The sequence below is a fragment of the Natator depressus genome, chromosome 1 (assembly GCF_965152275.1).
Source record: "Natator depressus isolate rNatDep1 chromosome 1, rNatDep2.hap1, whole genome shotgun sequence".
NCBI lineage: Eukaryota > Metazoa > Chordata > Testudines > Cheloniidae > Natator > Natator depressus.
The window spans coordinates 340,605,865-340,626,810 of NC_134234.1; the positions used below are offsets into that span (position 1 = coordinate 340,605,865).

General features: G+C 40.2%; 1 protein-coding gene across 2 annotated transcripts in view; it reads left to right on the forward strand.

Annotated features, from left to right (window-relative positions):
• The window catches only part of EXOC4 (exocyst complex component 4), a 576,720-nt gene that overhangs the window by 253,043 nt on the left and 302,731 nt on the right, over nt 1–20,946 (forward strand). For both annotated transcript variants that reach the window (XM_074952890.1, XM_074952899.1), the window contains exon 10: nt 5,634–5,730. In XM_074952890.1, coding sequence (XP_074808991.1) covers nt 5,634–5,730 — 97 coding nt within the window. The remainder of the gene's footprint in view (nt 1–5,633; nt 5,731–20,946) is intronic.

A 20,946-nucleotide genomic window follows, 5' to 3' on the forward strand; every position in this document is an offset into this window, starting at 1 on the left:
GCAATTGTTTTCTAAAGGTACAAAGTATAGAGAGAATTTTTCTTAACTGTTAAGGGAAGACGGTCTTGTAGTTAAGGAACATGACTTAGACTCTAGGTCTGTGTTCTGTTCCCACTTCTCATTCCTTTGTGACCTGGGAGAAATGAGTAGTCTCTCTCTGCCTCAGTGTTCTCATACACAAAGTGCAGATGACAAGAGTTGTGGGATTGTTGTGAAGCTTAATTAATTTGCAAAACATTTGAGTTTATTGGATGAAGGGTGCTATAGAAGAGCTAAGCATAGGCATTATCATAATGTTTATTAATATAATATGTGTTGCTCATGTACTGTACATTAAGTGGGTGCATACACTTGTAAGTCTTTGAGGGGAGTGGCACTCCATCTTGATGAGCTGGAGAACTGCTTCTTAAAGAACTGAGTTGCAGAGAGCCCTGAAATCATGGTACAGTGTCACAACGTGGCCTTGAGATTATGGGTCTTCACAGCATGAGCTCCTCGTGTACTGATGTAACCTGATTATGAGAATATTTCCAGGCCATGTCAGGAATTTGGTATATGATTTAGTGGATCTTGGCTACTCCTTTTATTTAATAAAATGTCTCCTCTGCCTTTCTTCCTCTCTCCTCTTGTCTGCTGAATGGGTGAGGAAGAAGTTTTCTGTCTGTACCACTCTGGCTAGTAAAAGAGGTCCCTGAGTTACTGTGGCACACAGAGACTTTCCCAGTGATCAGTCAGATAAATCCTCTTGAGACCCAAGCAGCATGGGATCCGGGGGTTGGAAGTGGACATGCCTGATGGGAGCTGCTACTTACAAAGAGAAGTGCAGAAAGGAAGAATCAGAGCACTCTGAGATTCTCGCTCTCTTCGTCATCTGCTCTTGCCTTGTGTTTGCTCATTGTGTAGCATGACATTTCAGTGGCTCCACTACGGAACCATGTGGTACATTAGTAACAGACCCATCTCTGACTCCCACCCAGAAAGATATTCACTTCACTGATGGCACAGCATGAGGATATCATTAACTTTGAAAAAATTTCACTTCACCTCAAGTGTTTTTCCCTTGTAGCTTATTACTCAGCAGATTAAATCAGCAAGCTGGTGCTCATGAGAAGAAATGAGTGCAACAGTTGCATTTCTTGTAACAGCTGCAACACGTTTACGTTGTTCCTGGTTGCTGTAAAATGTGGCTATTGCAGTTGCCTGTCAAACTATTTTAAAGTTTAAAAAAAGCAACCAAAGATCATGCTAACATGTTGGGGGGCGGGGGGGTGGGGAGTGGGTGTTTTGTCTCTCTCTATTGTCTACTTCCTAAACTTGGTATCAGTCAGGGATTCCACTGGGAGGCCACTGGTTTCTTTGGGTATGTGTGCAAACACGCCCCCGCTCCCCGCAGCAAGTCTCAGAGCCCAAGTCTACCAACTCGGCTTGTGGGGCTTGTGCCGTGGCACTAAAAATAACAAGGTAGATGTTCCCGATCGGGCTGGAGCTTCAGCTCTGAGACCCAGGGTGGGATGGGTATCAGAGCCCAGGCTCCAGCCCAAGCAAGAACATCTGCTCTATTATTTTTAGTGCTGCGGTGCATGCCTGAATCTGTGGACTCGGGCTCTGCGACTCACCGCCTGGGTTTATTTTTCTGTGTAGACATACCCTTTGTAGGATGGATGACCGGATACCTTCTGCTGCTGTGGAGCAGCCAGGAGTATGGGACACTGTGTTGGCACAGCGATGCGTATAGTGTATTACAAAACAAAGACCGTCCCTGCTCTGAAGAGCTTAGTCTAAGGCCTTGTCTAACAGGGGATTTCAGCCATCATTGGCCAGGCACTGCACATCTGCACCATTTGTATAGGCAGACAAAAAGTCTGCATTAAGAGTACCCATTTTGTATGCAGACAAAAAAGCCGAAAGCCACAGTATGCACCCATGTAGTTTATTCCTGCTTGGAATCAGGAATAAACTCTTCTGTGCAAATCACAGTTTTTCACAGTGTAGTTGTATCTATACTGATAGCTGGCCTCCAGCTAAGTTCAGACAGAGAGTAGAGGTGGGAGGTCACAGCACAAGGAGAGGCCAAGGGAATGAGGACAGTTGTAGGTTATATTTTAATAGAAAGGTTTGTTGCAACGGTGTGCCTGTTTTTGTATATTTAAGACATCATTGTATCTTTCCGGTAAAATATTTTAATATAAATAAAATTACTTTTTTTTGTAGTTCCCACCTACGCACAGAGCATCTATTATTATTAATTGAAAGTTTAGGAGCAGAGAAGATTAAAAAGCATATCCTTCTGCCTGAGTTCTGGTTGCATAATGTGCTCAAGCAGATAAGACAGATTGTTTTATTCCTTGCTATGAAGTTCGTCCCAGTCAATAATATTGATTAGTGTAGGGTGACTTGACGTAACAAGAATAACGCCCTTTTCTTAATTTGAGCCTGTATTTCCTAATTCATGCCTCAATAGTTCATGCTTGGATGAGTTCTTCAATAAGTCAGTTAGTGACAGACGCCACTGGAAAATGCAGAGTCAGACGTTAATGGGAGAGATGAATAATTGGCACTTTTTTTCTCCTTTCTACATTTAAATTCTGTCATATTTGTGAGGGTTTTTTTAAGTTAGCTTGAGCATAAACATTTCAATTTCATGTTTTGAGAATTGTCCTTTCTTTAATTGGAAATAGAATATATTTGTGAACTGTGTATCCTTAGCTAGTTGTGTGTGTTCATTGAATCCTCTTGTTAGCACAGAAATTTTCATATGTCTTAATGTGCCCTAACTCTTCTGTTAATACTTATATACACATCTGGAGAGCTGAGTTTACTTGTTAAAGTACTCTAAGTAACTCTAAATACCCCTGGTTTATGTGGTTAACTCACTCCTCCATTTACCCACCCACCCATTTTAATGATCTCATAAAAAAACATGCAATACAGCATACAGAAATATCTTTGACAAAGATTTTCATCATAGAAATACTGTGTAGTGGAACCTAGAGGTCAAGACTTGAAGTCCTGAAGTCTGCTCTGGGTTCTGCCCTTGACTCAGAATCACTTAACTTCTGTGTATCTCAGCCCTGGTCTAAATTACAAACTTTTAGTCGGTATAACTATTGGAAAATCCATACCCCTGAGTGACGCAGTTATAGCAACCTAACTCTTGGTGTAGACAGTGCTATGTTGATGGGAGAGCTTCTCCTGTCGACATAGCTACTGCCTCTCGGGGAGGTGGAGTACTTATTCTGACGGGAGAAGCTCTCCAGTTGGCATAGGTGGTGTCTTCACGAAGCACTGCAGCAGGTCAGCTGCAGCGCTGGAAGTGTAGACAAGCCCTCTGTTTCCTTATGTATTTAATTGGAATTTTAACGTTTACCTACCTAATAGGGGTATTGTGAGGATCTCTTTGAATCAATATCAGGACTGCAAATTGTTCTATATCAGTGTTTCTTGACAACCTATCCGTGGACCAATGCCAGTCCCTGAGATCTCCCTCATGCAGTTTAGGAAGGTGACAAGCCTATCTCTGGTATCAAAAAGGTTGAGAAACACTGTTCTGTATAACAGTACTGAACTGGAGGGACCATTGCTAGGGTGGAAAGGGAGTTGGCATCTCTCACCTGATTAGTCCCTTATCTCTGTACTAAGATTGTTAACACAGTGACCAAATAGATCAAGCTGTGGTAGAGCTTTTGCATGACTTGAATACTAGGCAAAGGACTGAGGCATGTAAACTTCACTCTGAAAAGAAGATGGGAGTCATTTATTCATTGGTTCTCACCTTTCCCCCCTCATTTCAAGATTCAGTCTTCCTTCCATCTCATGGGAGATAGATATGAAGGTCAAAGAGCATTGTAGTATTGTAGATGAGAAAGAGGCTATCAAAATAATGTGACTAGGCTCTTTATTATTTATTTTTAATTAATGGATGATTCATGTGTATTATGTGCCATTACAAGAATACCACCAAAATATCCTTACAAACATAACCCAACTGACTTAGATTGCTTAGGGCTAGATTCAGCCCAGGTTCTTAGAGCCTAACACTTAGAAGTAAAAAAGGGGAAAAGGTTGTGTTTAAGACTCCATTATCAACCACAAAGTGACCAGTGCTGAGTGACGGGGCCAAGATGATAGGGTAATATAATATATCGAATGATCAAAGATTCCACAGTCAGAAATTTTTGTCATTCACATTTGAGGCAGAATAGACTCCAGCTTGCTCTCCCATCGTTTTGTTTAGGGTCAACAGGAGTACAGTCTTGTTACTGTCAAGAGATATGACACACAGAATGAATGGCTCTGTCAAGTAAGAAAATGCCAGTTTACCATTATTTTCTTTCTATATCTGTGCTTAAAGCCAATTGATAATAGTGGGATTTATCTGTGGCAGTAACTTTGGTACAGATGTAATGACACAAGACTGGTGTTTCATTTCTGATTTTAAGATCTTTAGTCCAGATTTCAGCTCTGTAAATCACACTAAGTATGTGTATACTGTACCTTCCAAGAGATGGCCTTGGATTGATTAACTGATGCAAGTGAATGTGCCAGATCAGATCTGTTTATTTCTGCTATATCTGCAAAACACTGATTTTGCATGTACTGTACCTGGAATTTCGGCAGAGAAGTCACAAGAGTCAAACAATGTGGGAAACTGTTTGACTCTTAAAAGACTTTATAAGAGATCTAAAAAAATCAATGGAGCTACACAAAACAAAACGAAATAAAAAGGAACAATAGTTATGCTATCATAAGCTACACAATATAAAAACCAAGCTAGCTCCTAAGGAAACAAACAGCAGCAGGGTGGAAGGTCCCTACCTGCAATAATATTTTGCACTTTTATAGAGCCTTTCATGCTAGGATCAAAAGCACTTTCCAGACATTATAGTTAAGTTTCCAAATATCTCTTAAAGGTAGGTGGTGTTATCCCTGTTGACCAGAGCCTGGTTGTTAGCTCAAGCAATAGAGACACTCATTCTTTTGAGAAAGGATGGTTCAGTGGTTGGGGCACTAACCTGGGACTTGGGAGACCCGGGTTCTATTTGCTGTTTTTCCACAGACTTCCTGTGTGACCTTGGGCTAGTGACTTTAACTCGGTTCCTCATCAGTAAATGGGAGAAATACTTCTAGGAGTGTTGTGAGGATAGAATCCATTTATAATATCTGATCATTTCAGAACTATGGTAATGGGGCCATATAAGTATCTAAGAAAGATAGGTGGGTAAAGTGAGGCACAGGGCAGTTGATGGTTTGTTCAAGGACACACAGAAATTCAGATGCAACAATGGGAATTGAAACTGGGGCTAACTGATGCTTAATTCTGTGCTCAGTCCTCTAGGCCAACTCTCAACCCAAACTGTTGCTAACAACCAGGAAGGAATACAGTCTCTTATGTTTACTAATGGTGATCTGATTCATGTCTTTATTTCGTCTTTTGGTCAGAAGTAAAACATTAGAAGCCCAGTTTATCCTAATAGAACAGAAGAATTGAAATATGTTCATTTAATTACAGACCTTTCATGATGCATGCTGAGGGAGGGGAGGAGCCTGAAATCATTTTAAGATGCTAATGAATTTTAGAAAGGGTACATTCAGATCTTGTAAGAAAACTCTTCTTGTGTGTTTTTGTTTTCAAGGAGGTCCTGATGATAATTTAATCGAAGGTGGTGGATCAAAGTTTGTCTGCAAACCAGGCGCAAGAAATATTACTGTCATCTTCCATCCATTACTCAGGTAAGATTTCATGTATATATATCTATAAATACAAATAAATGGAGCAAGTTAAAATAATGTGCTTTCCTGAATTGTGTTTGTCTTGCGGTTTGTTTTGTTTTGTAGAGAGGAGTGGTGTTTCTGTTTCTGAGATGAAATACCATAGCAGTGATGATGTATTGATGCTCTTGCAGTAAAGTTATTCTCCTAGATAAGTTCATGGAGGATAGGTCCATCAATGGCTATTAGCCAAGATGGGCAGGGATGGTGTCCTTAGCCTCTGTTTGCCAGAAGCTGGGAATGGGCAACAGGGGATGGATCACTTGATGATTACCTGTTCTGTTCATTCCCTCTGGGGCACCTGGCATTGGTCACTGTCGGAAGATAAGATACTGAGTTAGATGGACCTCTAGTCTGATCCAGTATGGCTGTTCTTATGTTCTTCTGTAAAAAATCTCTAGGTAGCTTTAAAGCAGATGTGCACTTCACCTCTTAAAGCTGGATAGCTCTCCTGCTGGGCTTACTTGCTTGTTTTGACCCCTTTTGCATCAAACAGTGTAATTTTTATTAATCAGGGCTGGGAAAAGTTTAATCACAGCTTGTGGCAAACTGTTGATCACTCATTGTCCGTTATGTTTAATAAAAGTCAGAGGAATATTTTCTGTGCTGCATGGTAAGTTAATTTCTCAATAAACAGGTACAACTTACGGACTGCAAATTAAGTCCCTGGTCTAGGATGCAGCATCAATTATTAAAATACATTAGAAATTCTTAGCTGAAAGCTCATCAAGGGCTGTTGGAAGTTTTAAAATATCTGAGCTGAGTTAGTTAGAAATAGGAGGCTTATTGCAGCGCTGTTCAATTTTAATCTCACCCTTTCCACCTTGTGATTAATTTTCTTTTTATCGTCAGTGCAGAATAATATGAGGTTTCTGTTACCAAGCGATAGCCTACAAACTTGTCTTGCACCTCTAGTTTTTCACATGATTCCCCCCTCTCATGCCTGATTTTCCCCTAGTCAGTCGCAGACCAGACCTCAGAATAGTACCATCTCTTAACATTATTTATATTACTATTAAAAATCACTGATGTTAGTGTGAATTTTTGCAGCACTTTATAAACATTGGGCCTCATCATAAGAGGAACTGAAACCCCCCAATTGCCATAAACGTTTGAGTGCTGTGGGCATTTATTATTTCTCAGTGTCAGAGTTATGAAGTAAAGCATGTTCCTTGCCCTGGAGGGCTAACACGCCGATATTTGTTTGAGGTGGCCATGTTTAGTGATCAGAGCTGGGAGTAAACTCCAGAGTTCTGTTCTCCTCCCTGCAGATGGCTTGCTAACTGCTTTTAAGCAAATTACATAATGTTTCTGTGCCTCGATTTCTTCAACCATAAAACGGAGATAAAGTAATATATCTTTGACAGGGTCACTGGCCTAGTGAATAACAGGGAAGCTGTAGATGTGATATATCTTGATTTTAGTAAGGCATTTGGCACAATCGTACATGACAGTCTCATAAACAAACTAGAATTGTGGTGTAGATGAAATTACGATAAGGTGGGTGTGTAGCTGGTTGAAAGACCATAGTCAAAGAGTAGTTATCAATGGTTTGCTGTCAAACTGGGAGGACATATCTTCAGGGGGTCAGTCCTGGGTCTGGTACTAGTCAGTATTTTCATTAATGACTTGGATAATAGAGTGGAGAGTATGCCTATAAAATTTGTAGGTGTCACCAAGCTGGGAGGATTTGCAGACACTTTGGAGGACAGGATTAGAATTCAAAATGACCGTGACAAATTGGAGAATTGTTCTGAAATCAACAAAATAAAATTCAATAAAGACACGTGCAAAGTTCAACACTTAAGAAGAAAAAATCAAGTGTGTAACTACAAAATGGGGACTAACTGGCTAGGTGGTAGTACTGCTAAAAGGGATCTAGGGTTATAGTAGACCACAAATTGAATATGAGTCAACTGTGTAATACAGTTGCAAAAAAGCCTGATATCATTCTGTGTTGTATGTAAGAAGACAAAGGAGGTAATTGTCCTGCTCTGCTCTGCCCTGGTGAGGTCTAGGCTAGAGTACTGTGTCCAGTTCTGGGTGGACCAGTTTAAAAAAGAAATGTGGACATGTTAGAGAGAGTCCAGAGGAGAGCTATGAAAATTATAAAAGGTTTTTAGAAAACTTGACCTATGAGCAAAGATTAAAAACATGTGGCATGTTTAGTCTTGAGAAAAGAGTGAGGTGGGGACCTGGTTAGTCTTCAGATATGTTAAGAGTTGTTATAGAGGACAGTGATCAAATATTCTCCATGTCCATTAAAGGTAGGGCAAGAAGTAATGGGCTTAATCTGCAGCAAGGGTGATTTAGATTAGATACTGGGGAAAACTTTCTAACCATAAGGATAGTTAAGCTCTGGAATAGGCTTCCAAGGGAGATTGTGGAATTCCCCATCACTGGAGGCTTTTAAAAACAGGTTAGACAAACATCTGACTGGGAAGGTCTCCGTATACTTGGTCCTGCTTCAATGTAGGGGACTGGGCTTGATGAGCTCTCATGGTCCTTTCGAACCCTACATTTCTATGATTCTATAATAGCCTATCTCTACAAGTCTTAAAAAATAAATCCCTGTATGTGGCAAGAATATATTAATTAAGATTTGTTGTGTGCTTTGAAATCCTTGGATGAAAGGGGCTACATATATTCAAATTACTACTGTATGATACTGTATGAGCCAATATCAATAAATGAATTAGATTATTTTTGTTAACAACATTTTATTTCCCCTGTCTCCTTTACATCGGAAGAAACACTGATTGCTAATTTATATGCTGTACTTTTTTCTTCTTCATTTGACAAGGAGCTTTTGCTCTTCAATTAAAATCTTTGTTTAATGAATTTACTGGCAATTAATAACTACTGTGTAAATAGCTCCAGAAAGCATGTTGCATAAAGTCATCAATCACTTTATTATGACAGAGAAAGACAACTATTATTATAATGTGCTATACAAAGTGACCATTTTACCATGGCATGTAGTTCTGGCTGTTCATCTTTAGTGACTCTGTTGGCTTGTCACAGCAATCAGATATTGCTTTATTGCTGACAGACTTTACAAGTGTGTGAGGTAAATGAAAACTTCTTTACCCCTTTTCTCTCTTCTCTCACTCCCACCTTCCCATCCCCCGCCCCAGTCAACACAGATGATGCATTTTGAATAGCAATTTTCATGACACCCTCTGGTTTCATTACCAGCTTGATGGGTAGGCAGTGGAAATAATTTGTGTCATAAAAGCCGTTACAACAAGATTTAAGATTGAAAGATCTCGGCATGCAATATGCTTGTCACACAGTGAGAAAGATGGCATTTGCAACATTTTAACTTACTTTTGTGGAGTAGCACATCAATAACTGTGAAGAGAAAAAATGGCTTTGTGGCACAAATTATCATTTACTTACCCCACTCTACAGTGAGGTGAGCCTCGGGAGTGGAGAGTTGTTAGTAATGTGATTTGTTTAGCATAATGCCACTAACCATAGAATCATAGAATCATAGAATATCAGGGTTGGAAGGGACCCCAGAAGGTCATCTAGTCCAACCCCCTGCTCGAAGCAGGACCAATTCCCAGTTAAATCATCCCAGCCAGGGCTTTGTCAAGCCTGACCTTAAAAACCTCTAAGGAAGGAGATTCTACCACCTCCCTAGGTAACGCATTCCAGTGTTTCACCACCCTCTTAGTGAAAAAGTTTTTCCTAATATCCAATCTAAACCTCCCCCATTGCAACTTGAGACCATTACTCCTCGTTCTGTCATCTGCTACCATTGAGAACAGTCTAGAGCCATCCTCTTTGGAACCCCCTTTCAGGTAGTTGAAAGCAGCTATCAAATCCCCCCTCATTCTTCTCTTCTGCAGACTAAACAATCCCAGCTCCCTCAGCCTCTCTTCATAAGTCATGTGCTCTAGACCCCTAATCATTTTTGTTGCCCTTCGCTGGACTCTCTCCAATTTATCCACATCCTTCTTGTAGTGTGGGGCCCAAAACTGGACACAGTACTCCAGATGAGGCCTCACCAGTGTCGAATAGAGGGGAACGATCACATCCCTCGATCTGCTCGCTATGCCCCTACTTATACATCCCAAAATGCCATTGGCCTTCTTGGCAACAAGGGCACACTGTTGACTCATATCCAGCTTCTCGTCCACTGTCACCCCTAGGTCCTTTTCCGCAGAACTGCTGCCTAGCCATTCGGTCCCTAGTCTGTAGCGGTGCATTGGATTCTTCCATCCTAAGTGCAGGACCCTGCACTTATCCTTATTGAACCTCATCAGATTTCTTTTGGCCCAATCCTCCAATTTGTCTAGGTCCTTCTGTATCCTATCCCTCCCCTCCAGCGTATCTACCACTCCTCCCAGTTTAGTATCATCTGCAAATTTGCTGAGAGTGCAATCCACACCATCCTCCAGATCATTTATGAAGATATTGAACAAAACCGGCCCCAGGACCGACCCCTGGGGCACTCCACTTGACACCGGCTGCCAACTAGACATGGAGCCATTTATCACTACCCGTTGAGCCCGACAATCTAGCCAGCTTTCTACCCACCTTATAGTGCATTCATCTAGCCCATACTTCCTTAACTTGCTGACAAGAATACTGTGGGAGACCGTGTCAAAAGCTTTGCTAAAGTCAAGAAACAATACATCCACTGCTTTCCCTTCATCCACAGAACCAGTAATCTCATCATAAAAGGCGATTAGATTAGTCAGGCATGACCTTCCCTTGGTGAATCCATGCTGACTGTTCCTGATCACTTTCCTCTCATGTAAGTGCTTCAGGATTGATTCTTCATACCCATCAAGAGAATAAATAGGTGTGTAGATTAGAAGACCTGGCTGTTTGGTTGTAATTAACAAGAATATCTTCTGCTACAATGAAAGCCTTCTTGCCGTAACTGCAAATGAGAGCTGCCATGACATGGACAGAACTGGTTCCCAACACTACTGTTTGTGGGATGAGGGTAGCACTGATTTTTTTTAAATAAATAACAATAATAACCCAGTAGAAATAAGGCAAAATAGCAGGAGCTGAACACATTCCTGACAATGTACTGGTTTACCAGATATAACCCAGGCAGTAATTTAGCCACTGACCTTAAAACTAACTGGCCTTACTATGTCATTTTTGGATGAAAAGAGCAGAATTTGATGGACTTTTGTAAATAATGTTGACATTTGGGAGAACTCACAGCGCAAAATCTTGCAATTAGTGCGTGTTTGCCAGACCTTTGACAACACTGTATCTTATACACTCTTGTATTAAGGGCATAGCTATTATGGAGAGAATTCCTTTAGACCAGCGTATTTTTTACTTTTTTTTATTTGTTAGGGCTTGTCTACATGAACTTTTAGTTTGTTGAAAGCTGATATGCAAACCTACCCCACGCTGGGCTGCCTATCTGCATGGCCCTTTCTGACACACATTAACAGTTCATTAATACCCTTTCGTCTAGTCCGGTTTCCAAAACACTAGATAAAAGTACATTAATGAACTATTAATGTACGTCAGTGGGATCCACATGGACAGTTAGTGTGCAGCAGGGTAATTTGGGGTGGATTCACACCTTAGCTTGCTGCAAACTAATATTTTCTGTTCTTCACCTGGTTAAATTTTTGCACCAACAGGAAAGTTTTAAAAATACCTCAGATACTAGCTGTTGTTTATTCAGACTCTTAATGACTGGAAACACTGAGCTGCCTCAGGATCACTGAAATTCCAATGAATGTTCTAATGATATAACACTCCTGTCTTACGTTTTGCTAGCCGAGTGTGCTGTCACTTAATGTCCTGCTGCGTTGAATCTTGTGTGGAGTGGTCTAAACCACAACCTTCCAGCTTTCCTGGTCCTGAGTTTGAATTAATCTCTCATTTTTGTCAGGTTTCAGAGTAGCAGCCGTGTTAGTTCTGTAGCCGCAAAAAGAAAAGGAGGACTTGTGGCACCTTAGAGACTAACCAATTTATTTGAGCATAAGCTTTCGTGAGCTACAGCTCACTTCATCGGATGCATGCAGTGGAACATACAGTGGGGAGATTTTATATACACGGAGAACATGAAACAATGGGTGTTACCATACACACTGTAACGAGAGTGATTAGGTGAGGTGAGCTATTACCAGCAGGAGAGAAAAAAAACCTTTTGTAGTGTTTTTACGTAAAAGAATAAATGGACACAAATCAGATGTCAAGAATTATAACATTCAAAAATCAGTCGGAGAACACTTCAATCTCTCTGGTCACTCGATTACAGATCTAAAAGTCGCAATTCTTCAAAAAAAACAAAAAACAAAAAAAAACTTCAAAACCAGACTCCAGCGAGAGACTGCTGAATTAGAGTTAATTTGCAAACTGGACACCATTACATTAGGCTTGAATAAAGACTGGGAGTGGATGTGTCATTACACAAAGTAAAACTATTTCCCCGTGTTTATTCCACCCACACACACACACACTGTTCCTCAGACGTTCTTGTCAACTGCTGGAAATGGCCCACCTTGATTATCACTACAAAAGGTTTTTTTTCTCTCCTGCTGGTAATAGCTCACCTTATCTGATCACTCTCCTTACAGTGTGTATGTTCTCTGTGTATATAAAATCTCCCCACTGTATTTTCCACTGCATGCATCCGATGAAGTGAGCTGTAGCTCACGAAAGCTTATGCTCAAATAAATTTGTTAGTTTCTAAGGTGCCACAAGTACTCCTTTTCTCTCATTTTGTGTTTCTATTCTGAAAAGCAGCTGTTTAAATGATAGCCTGGGGCTCCATGTTTTCTGTGTGTCTGTGATTTCCCAATAAAATATGCTCAGATTTTTTTTCTGACTTACATCTTGGGCTCTGAAAATCAAGTAGGGATCTGTCCTTTTCGCACACACGGATCAAACCTTGATCCAAAGCCCACTGAAGATTGTGGAAGTGTTTCCGTAGACTTCACTGGGCTTTGGATTATCCCCATTATCCCCAGTAATATAGGTTCTACCTGTGCACTATTGTCTTGATTGGGTTTGCCCGGGTGGAAGTGACTGGAACTTAATAAAGAGGCAAGGTGGGTGAGGTAAAATCTTTAGTTGGGCCAACTAGTGTTAGTGAAGGAGACAAGCTTTGAGCTACACAGAGCTCTTTTCCAGGTCTGGGGTGTCTCTTTCACCCACACAAATTGGTCCAATAAAAGATTAAAAAAATATTACCTAAAATATTATTAAAAGATATTACCTTATCCACCTTGTGTCTCTCATATCCTGGGACCAACATTGCTACAACAACATTGGAACTTAATAATCAGTTCTGTTGAGGATTCACAAGAAGCAATAAAATGAAGTTTACTTTTCCGTAACTGTACTGGCTCTGCGAAACTACAAAGAGTTAAAAGCAGTAAACACTTGCTTTAATCACTGAAGTCAGCAAAATGCTTGTGAATGTGCACAGAGAGCAAATCTGTTGAGTGAGGTGCTTTTTTTATGTAGCCATTTGTCAGAATAAAACCACCCTTTAAAAATGCACTTGTTTTTTATTTTGCTTCTGAACTCTTACATACTGTTACTCCAGACACAACACTTATGATTTCAAAATGTCAAAGAGGACAAATATGTGAACTGTTTTCAAAGTGTGCCTGCCTTAGAATTCATGTGGTGTAGCAAGCCAGAAATGGGAAGGGAAATGCTATGCAGCTCTGGGATATGGTCCTAATTTCCACTAGGACAAATAAGATGCACCCCCCCCGATTAATTACCAGCCCTTAATGATATACCACCCCACAAGTAATAAATGAACAATGGATTTTCAGAAGGCAAGTGGGTATTCAAAAAGAGATGATTCCTGGGAATAGATTTTTACTAGCAGGTTTTGAACATATGAAAACTAATTGCACTTACAAATTGAAAAGGAATACACATCTGATTTTCCTTAATTACATATTGTGGGAGGTGTTGAAGTATAAAAGTTAGCACAATGAGAGTCCAGTTTCTTTCTTCATCCTCCACTGATAACCAGCATCTGCTTGCATTGTTAATGTGACAGGCAGAAGGTGTTATTGGTGTGTGGACTCCCATTGGCGGAAGACAATGTGGAGGACCAAATCCAAACTCCTGTGCATTGTGGAATCTTAACAGCCTGAGTGACAAGTCTGGTCTAACATTTGCTTGGTGTTCTTCTTTCTTTGTTTGTTTCAGCTGGCATTTGAAAGGCACATGGCTCTTCAGGGTAATAATCATTTTACATATGCTTTATGGAGTATGTTTATTACCAGACAATTGAAGAACAGATGTCTGCAGTCTTGAGGCTGTGTGTGTGGAAGGGGGAGATGGACGAGAAGGAGCTGGAGACATGGGGATAACATTTCAAATTGTGAAAACCCTGTTGATCCTAATGCAGTTGAACACTGTTTGGATGTTAGGTATCAGGGCCTCAAGGGGGTATCTCTTTATTAATATCAGCCACACTTTATTAGGATCAGACCGCAATTAAGAGTTGTAGGATGGCACAGACAGCAAAATGCTGCTCATCAGCCTGAAAGAAGCAGTTGCTTCTTATCAAGTTTGTATCCATGTCAGGAAATGGAATGGGAAAACTAAACTGTCTTGGCACCCCAGTTTACCTGTCTGTCTGATGGGTAGTCTCTGTCAGATAAGTAGGCAGCTGCTTGAAAGGAAAAATTGCAATGTAATATCGCTGATCTTCTAATCACTGCATCCAGTTGCAGAGGGTGAGTAGTTAGAGAGTTTGTCTTACATAAAGTAAAAGGGACTAACAAACAGGAAGCTGCCATCTTGATAATCTGGTCATATAGTTTGAGACACAGGAAACACAGCACAACAGTTAAATACATAAATGATGGGACACCTGTCAGTTGCTGAAAGGTAAGTTTTTGTATTGCTTTGAATTCAGTGGGGGCGAGGTTAATTTAACAAATTAAACTATTAGGTCCACATTAAACTAACTCCCATAATTCTAAAATAGCAGTGTTTGTCTTACAGCAGCTTAGAAAGTTCCTGTCTCTTTCATCCATTCTATTGCTGAAACAGTGAGAAAAGCCGTGTGTGTGTCTTTGTGTGTGTGAGAGTGTGTGTGAGCGTGAGAGAGAGAGAGAACACATATAACATACTGACAGCATGTGCTTTGTCCCCCTCTAGGGGCTGGTTCTAGGGGATAATGGTTTACTCTACTGCATGTTGGAATTACTTTGTCAGCCAAGTGTTATCAGTCTGTGCTAAGGTGCTGAAGTTTGGGATTCAAATCCCATTGATAATCCATGAGGGAGTTTGTTACATATACGTAAATACTATGCATGATATATATGTAAATATACATATGTATATTTGCTTAGTAACTATTGCCTGGCAGCATTAGAAATAACCATTGCAAACTTTAATTTTTGATAGGTGTTTTATAAAATGAAGGTCATTGTTGACTTCCGTTAAAATGTAGCAATTACTAAACGCTTTGGCAGCTTTGAAAATAGCAACCTAAGGGTTTTGGATGCTATATTTCCTAAGCAGCTTTGAAAATGTCAGCTGCAAATACAGTCTGGGTGTGATTCTAAATGTATGTCTGTAAATAATTCAAATGAAAGAATCCACTTACACAACCTATAGGTACTTTACAGGTAACACTTTATATAAAAGTAATATTTATGAAGTTTTACTAGTTAATGTTTTATAAAAAGCGTTTTTCAATAAATCATAAATTGTGCTATAAAATTCTGTAGAGAAGTACTACAAAATTACATCAGTATTTCATATTACTTACATTCCTATTATATGAAACATGCAAATGGGAAAACGAACAGGTTGGTGTATATGGTGTGTGTTAATATATATGTATAATTAATTTATATTAAATATATATAATTGTCTTTGCACCATATTAAAATAATCTTGAAATAAGTTGCCAGGAAAATATATTTACATTAATAATTTAACTGTTAATGTGATTATTAAATTAAATGCACAATGTCACATAGTTTTAGGCCTAAAACTATGGTTTTACTAAATATATATGAATAAAAATGTTTTTATCTTTTTAAAATGAGTAAATTTTAAAAAATCCTCTGTATATTTGGTGAATCAAAGTGGTATTGTGCTAGTGCAGGGGAATCAGATAATGAAAATTACTCTAACTCAAAATGAAACTGACCATTCTTACTTCAGGGATCAAGCTGAACAATGTTCAGAAAACAACCAAGTAGCTTACACAGAGAAGAGAAAGTAGATTTTAAAAACTCAAATGTAATAATTTAAGATGTTAGTTATACATATAAGGAATTGTTAAACATTTGCCCAAAAAAACACATCAAACCATCAGAAACCCTGTTTAAAATGTAACTATTTATCTTTCATGAATAAGAATTTTTAATGTTGTATCAAGACATATTGCTTATAGCCATTCTGTATCTTCAGAGCACTGTACAAATATTTAGCTAGTTATTCTTAACACCAATAGTACAAGGCAGGTACTGTCCAAACTTCACACATCAGGAGACTGGAAATTACTCAAGCCGCATGGTTAATCAGTGATGGATAGCATTTAGAACTTGGGAGATCTTGACTCCTGATTCCGATAATAACAATGATGTTTAATGCCCACGTCTTTATTTTGGAATCATTAATGTTTGTTCTAGAATATGGTGAATGTTTTATGCAACTTTTCTTAGACTAGGTGTTTACTTCAATTGACCTCTGGATTTCAGGCAACAAAATCTTAAGTGAGCAAGTTGATACCCACCTAGTGAATCTTTCTCCCTGTGGTTTAATGAGTATTTAGAAGACATTTAGTTGAGGTGTCCCTTGCTGTTGACATTTAGTTCTTTATTCTGTTGACAGCAGGAATGAATGCTTCTTGCAGGCGCATCCTAACTCTCTTTCTTTTGACAGGCTCTCATAAAGTCTGTGTAGCTGAATTACAAAGACACATTTCAAAAAGCTTGTTGTTGTGACATTGCTAAGAAGAGGGTTAGTTCTGATTCAGGTCACTGCAAAAATGCTGTGTGTGAGTGGGGGCGAGATTATTAACTTCTGCCATTTTTTAATGCTTTATGAGAGCTGACAGTCTTGCTTTGTGCGTCTGATTAAAGATGACAGTTTATAAAAACCTTAAGGTAAGGCTGTTCATTTCCTCTGACAGCAAATAAAGTGCCCCCACCTCCCACACAAACACACTTGCACACCAAAAAGCTCCTAATATGTGATACATTCATCTTATATTGTCTGTCAGAGAAGGTGCTACATCAGATCTGTCGAGTTTTGAGTTTGCAAACATGCTTCGTCCATACTGTAAATCAGACAGCCTGTCATAAATTTCACATCTCTCCAGCTCCTCCTACCCCCCCCAGAACACAATCAGTGGAATCCTAAACAGCGTACACATTTTGACACACATGGTTACTTGTGCAGAATGGCTGAGAGTCCTGTTCACAATTTTCAACCCTGCCTGTTGCGAATACCTGTTAGAAGTGTATGAAACCATTTTTACATGTTACTCCTACAGATTTTTTGTTAATTAATACTTAGCAATTAGTAGTTATTTTCATCTTCAAAGCTCTCTACAGGCACCAGCAAATCTTCAGAGCAGCCTTGTGACGAAGGTAACTGAAATGTGCACGTGAGGAAACTGAGGCATAGTATTTGAGGCGGACCCAAGGCCACAGAAGACATCAGTGGGAAAAACATAACTAGAACTCTGCAGTTCCTGGCTTCCAGTTCTGTGATCAGACACCGGACCTTACTCTCTTGCCTCATGTGAGCATGCTGTCACCCAGTAGCTATAGTCTTTGAAAGAAATCTCTGCACACTTTCCATCCCTAAGGAGTTCTCCCAGTGCCTCTTTCCTGAAGAGGTTTTAATGTGTCTGTGACTCCTTGGTTTTTCAACATTCTTTCTATGCAAAGCCTCACACATTTTCTTCCTCTTTTCACAAGGGCAAACCCACTAAAATGGGTTCTGCCAATGTGAGCATATTGTCAACAGATTCGTGTGACTTTACATAAAACAGACATCTGTGGCAAGGAAATGCTCTTACTATTAACTACACCACTCCATGCTTGGAGCTGGTTACAGTGGCGACTGGCTGGATAAATGAGTTAGTTCCAGCTTTCATAACAGAACAGGATACAGGTGGTAGGCATGATTCGCAAGATGCCCAATACTGTTTCAAAAGGAACCTGAACCTTCCCATACCAACTTGGATCAGCTCTAAGTTGTAATCACCTATTGTCACCCTTATTGGCAGTCTCAGTAAGTTAGGTTAGAGATGTTTGCGGTGTTTGGAGACTAAACTTCCCTCGTCTATCTCCAGAGGATCATGTCTCCAAGTCAGGGCTGAGACAAATTCATGCAGGTTGGTGTAGTAGAAATATGCCTCCAGAATTGTACCAGAATATTGCTTTCTTATTTATTGCATGTAAACGTGACGTTTGGAATATTTTTTGCAGTAGTCTGTATGCTATTAACCAGGAAATTCAAGCTGTTTTTCCCTCTTAGTAGTCCAAACACTAGTGAAATGGGTGTTCATGTGCCTTCTGAATACTGATGATTTTTATCTTAAAGCATGTACATGACCATTAATCTGCAGATCTGACAGTGGATAAAGTTTTGTTGACATACCATATAAGATGGTGGAAAGAGGTTATGGAGGGAAATCAGAGATTCACTGAGTCCAATTCAAGAGTTTTGTCCGTATCTTCAAGTCACTCAATGGTCTGGACCCAGGGTACCTAAAAAGTGTCTGAAGCACCAGGATGAGAACCATGGTCATCAGCTTTGCTCTTCAGGCACAACAGAATTGTCCACCACAAACTACCTGTGCAGGAGACAGCTTTCTCAGAAGCCAGTCCAAGACCCTGGAGTGAGCTCCCATGAGTACTAAGAACTGCCTCAATCCTCCTCAACTTTCACTCCAAGTGGAAGGCCTTTACTTTGTCCTTGACTTCAGTAATAAATATACAGAGCACAACAGAAAATAAAATTTAAAAAATGGAACCTCACATAATTTTTCACTTGGGGAGAAAAGAGAGAAGGAGAGAACCAAATGTGACAAATTCTAGTCATGTTCCTGCGTGCACTTCTGGAACCTGCTCAAAAAATATGATGAAGAGGGTGTTATAAGAGCCTGAATAGAATAGAGTAGATCCAAGAAAGAAAATCTACAGTGCGGTAAATGTATTAAATATTAGAATATCCTGAAGCACCTTGCTAGGGAACACATGTCTTCCATAAAATTCTTTCAGTTGTTGATTCAGGGACAGAGAGGGGCACAACCAGATTCTTAATGAAAGTAAAGGCAAAATATCTTCTGCTTTTTGTCCAGATTTGACAAGGTGTAAACAATGAATAGGGATACCACTTGTATTTTCTTCTTACTGTAAACATATAGAGATCATGGATCCAAAAAAACCAGAACACAGATTTTCATGTATTTGGAATTGCATAGTTTACAGGCACTTTTACCCTAGGAAAAGTTTAGGTAATGACTATGTCAATTCTGAGTTTCAAGTAATTTATGTCAGGGGCTCTGAAACCTCTGTGCTCGTTTTAGCTGCATTGTTCTGAATTATTTGCACATAATTAGGAGGATCTTGAATAGAACAGAACGAAATTCAGAATGTCCATGGTGGGGAAAATTCTGACATTTCAACATTTGATTTCATCCCAAATTGGAACAAAAAGTTGAAATTTTTTACTGAATGGAAATTAAAAAAAAGATTCAGAAATGTTGAAATGATCAAAATGAAACATTATTTCATTGTTTCTTGAATTGACCCTAAATGCTTCTTTTCCAGTCACTTCAACAGTAAACTGCATTTTCCCATTGTGGTGCATTGCCTGATGGGAATTATGTTTTGGAAGCCTGATACTCCCAGTCGCTCTTGTGGACCAGGCTCCCTGGCCAGACTGTTATATTCCCATGATATACAGTAACTCCTCACTTAACGTCGTCCCGGTTAATGTTGTTTCATTGACACGTCACTGATCAATTAGGGAACATGCTCATTTAAAGTTGCGCAATGCTCCCTTACAACGTTTGGCAGCTGCCTGCTTTGCCCACTGCTTGCAGAAAGAGCAGTCCGTTGGAGCGAGCTGGTGGGGGCTTGGAACCAGAGTGGGCCGGCAGCCTCCCTATCAGCTCCCCCAGGTTCCCTGTGGGGCGGCTGCCCAGCAGGCTATCAATTACCAGGAAGTTCAGGTGTCTTTCCCCCCACTGCCTTGTGCTGCTCCTGCCCTCTGCCTTGGAGCTGCTCCCAGGAGCTTTCTGCTTGCTGTGCAGGGGTGGGGGGGGGGTGGGAAAGAGGGGTGCTAATGTCAGGGTGTCTCCCTCCGCCCACTCCTTCCCCCTGCTTCTGTACCCCATCTCCACAGAGCTGGGGAGGGGGGCATGACAGGGCTCAGGACGGAGGGAGCTTGCTGGCAGCAGTTGCTATCTCAACTTGCTGATCTACTTAAAAAGGCAATGTACTTACAGTGGGGTCAGCATATTTAAAGGGGCAATGTGTGTGTGTTTCTCTCTCACACACACACACACTCTCTCTCTCTCTGTCTCACACACACATGCACCACCCGGCACTTCGGAAAGTGGAGGGAGTGGTGCGCTCCAGTGAGATAGCGTGGGTTCATCATCACATTCAGTTTCTGCAGGGAGTGTTTGCAGCCACTGCCATGCGTCGATTGTGTCTCCTCCCTCCATTCGTGCTGCCTTGTAGAGTGTGAGGCTACATTAACAATGTGTTAACCCTTGAGGGCTTAGCCGAGTGCTAGTTCATCGTTTAGCAGCAAGGCATTCCCTGGGAAATATTCCACCCTCTGACTCCACCACCTCAGCCAAGCTTCATAATCATCATTGCTGTGTACAGTATTAAATTGTTTGTTTAACACTTATACTCTGTGTGTGTGTGTACGTACATATATATTTATATTTATATTATATATAAAGAAAGGGGGCCTGAACTAGACTAGGCAATGTGCTGATAGAGTAATGCTGTTCAGTGTTTTATTGAGCTGATTTGAAATGAAACATTCCAGGTCATTTCAACACAACAGAATAATCTGAATTGGGTCGATCTGACCCAAAACAAAATCTTTCATTTTGATTTTTCTGATGGAAAATTGAAAACTTTCTGGAAAATCAAGATTTGCCCATAGAACATTCCAACTTTCTGGAAGGTGCATTTTCTGTCTGAAATATTTTCTGAC